The following is a 9,312-nucleotide window of genomic DNA, read 5'->3' on the forward strand; positions in this document are numbered from 1 at the left end:
ATATATATATATATATATATATATATATATATATATATATATAATTAATTAATTAATTAATTAATTAATTAGACCTTCCTAATGATTTAATAACTCATTAAGCTACAAGATCATAACTTTCATGTTTTTGGTTTATCTAAAAATAAATGTTACTTCTCCGTTAGATATGATGCTGTAGTTTGGTTTTTGTCTCTATTTGTTTTAACGTTAGCATTTTAATAGGATTCTTTATATCTTGGGGTGCAGTTCCTCCTTATTTTTAGTTTTGAAAAAACACGTTTTCTAATTTAAAAATGAAAGCGTCGCGACCATTTATTTGACGACTAGATTTCATCGCGTGCTCTTGTTTTTTGTGTTTTAGACCCTGACACTAAAAGACTCCTCCAAATACGGCACGTCTGTCAACAACCAGAGAATAACGGCGCCGATTAATCTGACATCAGGGGAGGACGTTACATTTGGGGTTTTTCACAGCAAATTCACGTATGTAGCAAAAAGTACATTTTTTTAAACATGTTTGAGCTGAAATATTGTAACTGTTTTTTAAATTTATTTTGTATCCTCTGTGTGTTTTCTGCCTCAGTGTGTTGCATCAGAAGCCAGTTGTGTGTTCATCATGTTTGGACAATGCTGGGAAGGCGTCGCTCACTCGGGCTCTGTTTGCTCTGGGGGGGAAGTTAGTGAACACCTGGACTCAAGACTGCACTCACCTGGCCATGCCGACAGTTAAAGTTACCATTAAGGTCAGGTTTGCTTTAAGCCCGTTAGCACCTGTGATGTTTTTTTGTTTTTTTTTTCTTACTGCATGTTCATTTTTTGAATCTCTTTTCCTTTTTTATCAGACTATTTCAGCGCTGCTGTGCGGTTGCCCTATTGTGAAGCCCGTTTTCTTCTCAGAGCTCAACAATGCCATTCAGCAAAAATTGCCGCCTCCCAAAGCAGAGAGGTACAGCTCATAATTATTCATGCTAACTGAACCCAACTGGCTGCATTAACTTGTGCTTATTAGCTTGTGCTTCATATTTTTTTTTAGCTTCCTCCCAGAGCTCGATGAGCCCAGCTTGAATAAAGAAGATGTTAACCTTGGAACAATCCCAGCTCGCAAACAGCTTTTCACTAGAAAAACTTTCATTTTCCTCATTGCTAAACAGGTTTGTTATTTATTCTTTTGTGATGATCTCTTATATCATTTCCATGCTGCACAAACTGCTACAAGACAGTGTCATATTGACATGTGGATAAGTATAGTATAGCAAGTCTGCAGTAGTTATTTGCACTCAACATAATGAATCATGAGATACTAACTCTATGCCCTGTCTGTTATACAGAAAGATGGCTGCCACAGGTAATCAACCTTAGTAAACACAAAACTCAAAACTGGCTCCCCAACTCACTCCTTATTACAACTATTAAACTGAAATTTGATGGGATAGAAGTCCATACCATATACACTAACAGATCACACAAGATGTTTGTTTAAAACTCTTGACATGCAAGGCAGCAAGCAATTTGCCACTGTTGAAGAAATACTTGTTTCATTCTCTAAATTAATTATGACAATTATATATTTATTTAGTTTGTTCTCTATGTTTTTAATCTACCGGTATATTACAAAGGCCTCCTGCTATGTGTTTTTGATAATGATGCAAAAGTAGTCATCATTTATACACGAGTCTGCAGCAGCAGCAGTTGATTATTCTCATTGTGCATTACAAAAACAGTAAACCAACCAAAAATGTGCATGTTATGTGCGCAAGGTTCAAGGTGACTTTGTTGTCATTCGTATCACGTGCGGTACATGAGGTGGAACGAAATTGTATACTCAGTGTACCAGTTACACCCAAAAAAATAGCAAAAATATAAACTATAAACAAATAAACAGTATACAAGGATCTAAGATATTTGCTAAACAGTAATAATATAATATAATACAGTGTATTAAACAGCAGCCTGAACATGAGTCTGTTGTGAGCAGATGGGTATGAATGCAGCAGCTTATGGGTAAGAAATCAGCAGCATGGATAAATTGTGAGTCAAAACCAAATATGGTAGATTTAACGCTCAAGTTTAACTGACTGAATATTTATCACATTTCTTCTTGAATCATTTCTAAATTTGTATTTCCTAGTTAAAGCTGGAGTTATAGGAAACTCAACTCTTACAAATTGTCATTCATTTCTCCTGTTTTCTACAGTCTTACATTGATAAAAGTTTAGTATTGTGCACAAACTTTTAAATTAATTTCTTATGAGCTGAGAGAACTGACATCAACTGTTTGATGCAGGTGAAGAATAAACACCTCATATTTTGGGGGCTGTCACGTGTGTTTGACGCCTTGCTTTCTGTTGTAAACCTGCACTCAGATTAACTTTCTGCTCTGCTGTCGGCAGCTGAAGCGCCTGAGTGCAGCAGTGTCTTTCGGAGGTGGAAGTAGCCAGCTGCTGGAGGAGGGCTCCCTTCCTCTTCACCTGCTTGAGTCTCCGAACAGCTGTGTGGTCGATGTTACAACAGGCCGCTCCCAAACTCTGCTTCCTCCCTCGTCCACAGAGTGGATGAACTCTGTGAGGAGCATCCTTCAAAGGTTGAAGCTCTTGTATTCTTGACTAAAAGTCTTTCAGCAGAACTGCTGCTGGTGTAGTGACCGATTTACGAAAGCTTTATATCTTTTTGACCTCTAACACAGAAAAGGCCTTCGAGTCATCACAGAGTCTGAAATCGGTTTGGCTGCCATCCATGCATCATGTGACAAGTTCTGCAATCCGTCCTGTCGGATGGACTCGGGTCAGGGACTGCACAAGAAAGTCACTTTTTAAAATTTTATTCTCTTTCATTTAATTAGTTTTTGTCTTTTTTTGTGTGTTTTAGATTCTGAACCCAAAATAAGACCCAGGATCCCAAGTGCGTCGCTGTCGCAGAGCGTGGCTGTGGATGAAACTGTGTTACCTGCAGCATCTCAGAACGTTACAGCGTATGCAGTCAACACAGAGACAACACAAAGGTACCGACGGTCACCTGCTCACTCTCATGCACGGTGTTATAACGTTGTCGGGACTTTACGTTTGTTTCGTGTTTTTGTCGTCAGGATGGAGGTTTCTGAGGAGACTGGTTTGGTAGCTGTAGGAGAGACTCCTGAGAAGAAGCAAAACCAGGACACAGCTCAGTTCAGTGGATCCAGACTCACAGCTCACACAACTAGTGTGGTGGCTGACACAGTGAGCTCATCATTAAACGCTGCAGACAACAGAGACTCACAGAGGAACAAACCTGACTCTAAAGTATCAGGTAACTTCACGAACAAGATAAAAGATTATCGTTTCCACAGATTTAAACTCTTTTCTCCCTCAATTCAAAATCACTGCCTGCATCATGGGATAGTATTGCCTCATGAAACAAGCCTAAACAATTTACACAGTTTAAAAAAAAAAAAACTAATTAGTTATTTTGTATTTCATTACTTGATCATATTGGTAAAATGACTGCTGAAGCATGTGTTATTTTAAAATCTCTTTTTGTACCTTGTTTAAAGAAATATAATGTTTTCTTAAATGTATAAGTTCATTTTGTCCCACTTCATGCATTAAAGGTTCTGTGTATGATTTTAGAAAACTGCAGGATATCAGGCTAAAACTGAAAGTGGACCGTAACCTGGAGTCTACACAACCGTTTAGAAAGTTTTTCACATAAGCCCGCCTCCACAAACCAGCTGCCTCAACGCAGAACTCAGAAAATATTCCACTAGAGTTGTTGTTGGTCTATTAAGACTTAAAGTATTGTGCTGGGACATTAAATTGAGCTCAAATCTGTGCTGATACTGTTCGAATGTATTGATTTCATTCATTATGATGTACTGATTCATTGTTTTAAAGAGCGATTTAAAATTTTGATGCATCGTATTTTCCGGTGTATAAGTCGCTTCGGTGTATAAGTCGCATTTATTATGCATCACTGCTGACCCATCATGTTTATTATGCATTTATTTAATGGTCAAAACAGCTTCATTTCGCCTGGGTGGCACAGCGCCATCCGTCCATCCATCGCGTCCGGAGCCGCTAGCTCTCTAGCGTTTCTCCTCCTGCGCCTGCTGAGTGAAGCGAGTGGCACGAGAGGACTTGCTGTTGCAGTTCTTTGAAATTTAAAGCGTCAGTCAAAAATTGTGTTATGAATATGAAAAAAAAAATGTATAGAAGTCACTTCAGCATATAAGTTGCAGAACTGACAAATCTATGCAAAAAAAAAAGCTACTTATACGCAGGAAAATACGGTATCTTAGTTTTTACAGCGTTAAAATACTTTAAACTCATCCATTAACTGTAATAAACAGCATTCATGTCTCTTTTTTTAATCAAACGTGTATTTTGAAGCATCACATTAAAAATGTTTATTGAAATTGAAATATTTTCAAATATTCAATGTTTCTAAAAACATTACACAAAATGTTGTCCTTTTCTCCTTTTTTATTTCATACTTTTGTTACAAGCAGCTTGCTTGTGTTTCAGGTGGAGGCCGTGCTGATGTTAGTGCCCAGAAATCTGCTTCAAAGTCCGGTGGTGGCATCCGAAAATTTGACAAACACTCTCCTCAGAATCCAAAACCGTCTGTGCAGACTTCCCCACAGAAACAGACAACTCTGACCAATTTCTTTCAGTCTGTCAACAAGAAAAGGTAACCATACGATTATTAAACAGTAGTTTTATTTTACTTCTGTTTCACAGAAATATCACCTTTGCCTAGTTAGAATGAATTTACTCTGTAGACCCAGGCATAGATTTATCTGGTCAGACAAATTATCTCAAGATCTGATATTAAATTCTACATTTGGTGCTTGATAAATTCAAGTGTTATTCACTTTTCAGTGTTCACAGCTTTTTCTGAGACAAATTGTGAAAGATTTGAAATAAAAACAATACTTTATTTCTAATTTATTCTGAAGTTGGAGTCTCTGTTTGTCATAAAACATAAAGTGGGATCTTGGGATGATTTCTAGAAACAAAATACAATATAAAGATGAAGGCTAAAAATATTTTTATTTTATTTTATATCTGTTGTAAATTAAACTATCATTCCTTAAATGAATTTATGCCGTCTGTTGCTTTGTGTGGCAGAGTTTTAAATAAAGCTCTGGAGCTCAGAGTGTATTTTGAAGATGACACAACTAATTTTAGCTCAGTATTTGCAAAACTGACTCAGAGGATTTTATGTTTGCTAAGGTTGCTTAGCTGTTAAGCACATTAAATGTAATGAAATGATTACCGGTACTTTCTGAGCATCAGTGATTTATGGGTTGTTTTTTTCCTAACAGTCAAACATAAGATTAGATTATCTCATGCCTCATGTGGCAGAAGGTGATAAATATAAAATACAGTTGTCATAAATGGATCAGAGTAAAGATCTGTTGATTTCCATCTGCATCTTCTACCGCCTGTCTGTGGTCAGGTCGTGAAGCCAACAGGACCAGGAGTGAAACCCAGACATTATTCTCCCCAGAGACACTTTTTCAGCTCGTTCTGGGAGACCCTGAGGTGTTCCCAGGCCAGAGAAGAAACATAATCCCTCCAGCGTTTTCTGGGTCTTCCCCGGGGCCTCCTACCTGTAGGACATGCCGGGAAAACCTCTAAAGGCAGGCGTCCAGCAAGCATTCTGATCAGATGCCTGAGCTACCTCATCTGACCCCTTTGGATGCGGAGGAGCTGCAGCTCCACTCTGAGCTCCCCCCGGATGACAGAGCTCCTCACCCCATCCCTAAGGCTGAGCCTGGCCACCCTGCAAAGGAAGCTCATTTTGGTCGCTTGTATCAGAGATTTTGTTCCTTCGGTCATGACACAGATCTCGTGAACATAGGTGAGCGTCGGTACGTAGACAGACCATTAAATCAAGAGCTTTGCCTTTCGACTCGGCTCTTTCTTCGCCACACCTTACCGAAGCAACACCATCATTACTTAGGAAAAGGCCCCAATCCCTTGATCCACCTCCCTCCCACTCCATCTTACCATCTCTCATGAACAAGACACCCTAATACTTGAACTCCATCTGAGGCAAAGTCTCTTCCCCCTGAGCTGGAGGGATCATTCCACCAGTTTGTGGTTGACAACCAGGGCCTCAGACATAAAGGAACTGACTGTCATTCCAGCCGCTTCACACTCGACTGTGAACCGCCCCAGTGTACGATGAAGGTCTTTGCCTGAAGACGCCAACAGAACCACATCATCCACATACAGCAGAGATGAGACTCTGAGGTTCCCAAACCAGACACCCTTCTCGCCATGACTGCGCTTTGAGATCCTGTCCATCAACACCACAAATGGTGCTTCACCACTGTCTCAACTCTCATCGGTTCTGCACCACACCGCACCAGTTAAGGCCATACCCACTGCCAGTACCCACCCCTATTCAGCCCGATTTATGGGACCACTTTGTTCGTGGTTCCAAGTGGATCGCACCGAGGTGACGATTTTGACATAAGCAGATAGCAGTCGTTGAACAGCCTGATAGCTGATAAGTTTAGGAGCCACTGCTCCAAACTACATTTGAACTGGAATAAACCTGGAGCAATTGAAGATGTGCCTCTGTGTTTGTATTGTGAGTCAGTTAATGGATCTCTAACAGTTTATGCGTCAAATAATTAAAATATCCTTCTGTTTCTGTTCTTAAAGGCTGTAAATCTTGTTGGTTCTTTGGAAAAGTTGGAATATTTTGTCTGATAAATGTGAAAAGATCCTGATTTTGCTTTTCTTGGCCCAGAACAGAATATAAAGTTTGACATTTAAATGTTTAAGGTGCATATTCTTATTTTATATTATAATCAAGCTTCAAATCTTGAACATAATTCTTGTATTAAAGATGGTATAGTACGCAATGGACTTGTGGTATGAAAATGTATTGTACACTTGAATTTCTATCTTCACAGTATTAGATGGTATTAAAACTTTTAAAAACAGGATTTTAATTTTAAATTTAATAGTGTGTGATGTGCTTTTCTCTCTTTATGTTTTGTGTTTAAGACCTTTGGACGATGATCTCTCAGCGGTGATGTCTGAGCCAAAGCGAGCTGTACCAGAGTCATTCATCACTACGCAGGATTTAAACACCTCATCAGTCCCTAAACAAATGCCCTCACTCACTCTCAGGAGCCCTCCAGCTGTGTCTGAGACTCCTCTCGACTCGCCTGCTGATTTGTTTCAGTCAGAAGTTCGTCCGGAGAAACCACAGAGTCGCAAAAGGAAGGAGGTGGAAGAAGACATACAGATGGAGGAACTGGAGTCCATTATGTCCATGGATATAGATGGCTTTGACGACATTCTGCCCAGTAATCAAAGCCAGCAGGAGCAGGTAAAGGTGCACTCTTTGGCTAAACCGAACCTTGGTACTGTTGAGTCTTCAAGCAAGAGGCAGCGGATCAGTCAGAGAGAAAATGGAACAAGCAGACAAAACCCCGAAGTGGACCTGAAAAACAAATCAAACTTCCAACAGGACACGAAGGAACAGTCTGAGCAGCGTAAAGTGTCAGTTAAAACCGAGCCCCTTCAGGTAACAGAAAACCTGAGAAATAAACACGAGTCTAGTAAACCAGGAACGAGTAAAAACACAAAGCCGTTTGAAGACGAAGCATCTTTTATTGAGGTGAGGACAGGCGTTCTCTCTCTGCTTCAGGATACTTTAGTGTGTACAAAAATATATATATTTTAATCCAATCAGGCTTCAAGTTTAATGTTGTTTTTAAACCTTTTTTTTTTTTGTCTCGCAGGATGAAGAACTCCTCCAGGTACCGATAGATATTCATCCAGAAGATGAGACCGAAGTATCTGTCAAACCTGTTGTGATCAAGCAGGAGGTTCAAGTAAGTCCTGCGGAAAACTTTTGTCTTTTGTATCTGTTCTTCTCCAAACCTCAAAGGGCAGAAGTGCTGGTGCTGATTGTTAAAGGGTTTGAAACTCAACTCAGTTTTCTGTTTTCACTCTGTGTCAGAAGGACAGGAGCCAGAAATAAGTCTGTCTTGCATGCCAAGGTTTTAAACAAAGGCCTCACGTGATCTGTTAGCAGAAGTACAGTAGTCCCTCGTTTATCACAGGTGATCCGTACCCTGAAGACCCGCGACAAGTGCAAAACCGTGAAGTAGGAATAGTAGTACAAGTAGTAAGTAGTTTATTTTAGTATATACAGTGCCTTGCGAAAGTATTCGGCCTCCTTGAACTTTTCAACCTTTTGCCACATTTCAGGCTTCAAAAACATAAAGATATAACATTTTAATTTTTTGTGAAGAATCAACAACAAGTGGGACACAATTGTGAAGTGGAATGAAATTTATTGGATGTGTCAAACTTTTTTAACAAATAAACTGAAAAGTGGGGCATGCATTATTATTCGGCCCCCTTGCGTTAATACTTTGTAGTGCCGCCTTTTGCTGCAGTTCCAGCTGCAAGTCTCTTGGGGTATGTCTCAGTTTTGCACATGGAGACACTGAAATTCTTGCCCATTCTTCTTTGCAAAACAGCTCGAGCTCAGTGAGGTTGGATGGAGAGCGTTTGTGAACAGCAGTCTTCAGCTCTTTCCACAGATTCTCGATTGGATTCAGGTCTGGACTTTGACTTGGCCATTCCAACACCTGGATATGTTTATTTGTGAACCATTCCATTGTAGATTTGACTTTATGTTTTGAATCATTGTCTTGTTGGAAGATAAATCTCCGTCCCAGTCTCAGGTCTCTTGCAGACTCAAACAGGTTTTCTTCCAGAATGCTCCTGTATTTGGCCCCATCCATCTTCCCATCAATTCTGACCATCTTCCCTGTCCCTGCTGACGAAAAGCAGGCCCAAACCATGATGCTGCCACCACCATGTTTGACAGTGGGGATGGTGTGTTCAGGGTGATGAGCTGTGTTGCTTTTACGCCAAACATATCGTTTTGCATTGTGGCCAAACAGTTGGATTTTGGTTTCATGTGACCAGAGCACCTTCTTCCACATGTTTGGTGTGTCTCCCAGGTGCTTGTGTCAAACTTTAAAAAACACTTTTTATGGATATCTTTGAGAAATGGCTTTCTTCTTGCCACTCTTCCATAAAGACCAGATTTGTGCAGTGTATGACTGATTGTTGTCCTATGGACAGACTCTCCCACCTCAGCTGTAGATCTCTGCAGTTCATCAGAGTGATCATGGACCTCTTGGCTGCATCTCTGATCAGTCTTCTCCTTGTTCCAGATGAAAGTTTAGAGGGACGGCCGGGTCTTGGTAGATTTGCAGTGGTCTGATACTCCTTCCATTTCAATATGATTGCTTGCACAGTGCTCCTTGGGATGTTTAAAGCTTGGGAAATCTTT

The 9,312-nt window shown here is 40.0% G+C and overlaps 1 protein-coding gene across 1 annotated transcript in view; it reads left to right on the forward strand.

Annotated features, from left to right (window-relative positions):
• nbn (nibrin) overlaps positions 1 to 9,312 on the forward strand; it is a 15,878-nt gene that overhangs the window by 3,497 nt on the left and 3,069 nt on the right. The window contains exons 3-13 of the mRNA XM_037676958.1: positions 362 to 483; positions 584 to 743; positions 843 to 946; positions 1,034 to 1,151; positions 2,391 to 2,581; positions 2,684 to 2,781; positions 2,866 to 2,998; positions 3,083 to 3,282; positions 4,497 to 4,662; positions 6,999 to 7,617; positions 7,742 to 7,834. Coding sequence (XP_037532886.1) covers positions 362 to 483; positions 584 to 743; positions 843 to 946; positions 1,034 to 1,151; positions 2,391 to 2,581; positions 2,684 to 2,781; positions 2,866 to 2,998; positions 3,083 to 3,282; positions 4,497 to 4,662; positions 6,999 to 7,617; positions 7,742 to 7,834 — 2,004 coding nt within the window. The remainder of the gene's footprint in view (positions 1 to 361; positions 484 to 583; positions 744 to 842; positions 947 to 1,033; positions 1,152 to 2,390; positions 2,582 to 2,683; positions 2,782 to 2,865; positions 2,999 to 3,082; positions 3,283 to 4,496; positions 4,663 to 6,998; positions 7,618 to 7,741; positions 7,835 to 9,312) is intronic.

Source organism: Nematolebias whitei, chromosome 5, assembly GCF_014905685.2.
Source record: "Nematolebias whitei isolate Nwh7 chromosome 5, NemWhi1, whole genome shotgun sequence".
In the NCBI taxonomy this organism is placed as follows: domain Eukaryota; kingdom Metazoa; phylum Chordata; class Actinopteri; order Cyprinodontiformes; family Rivulidae; genus Nematolebias; species Nematolebias whitei.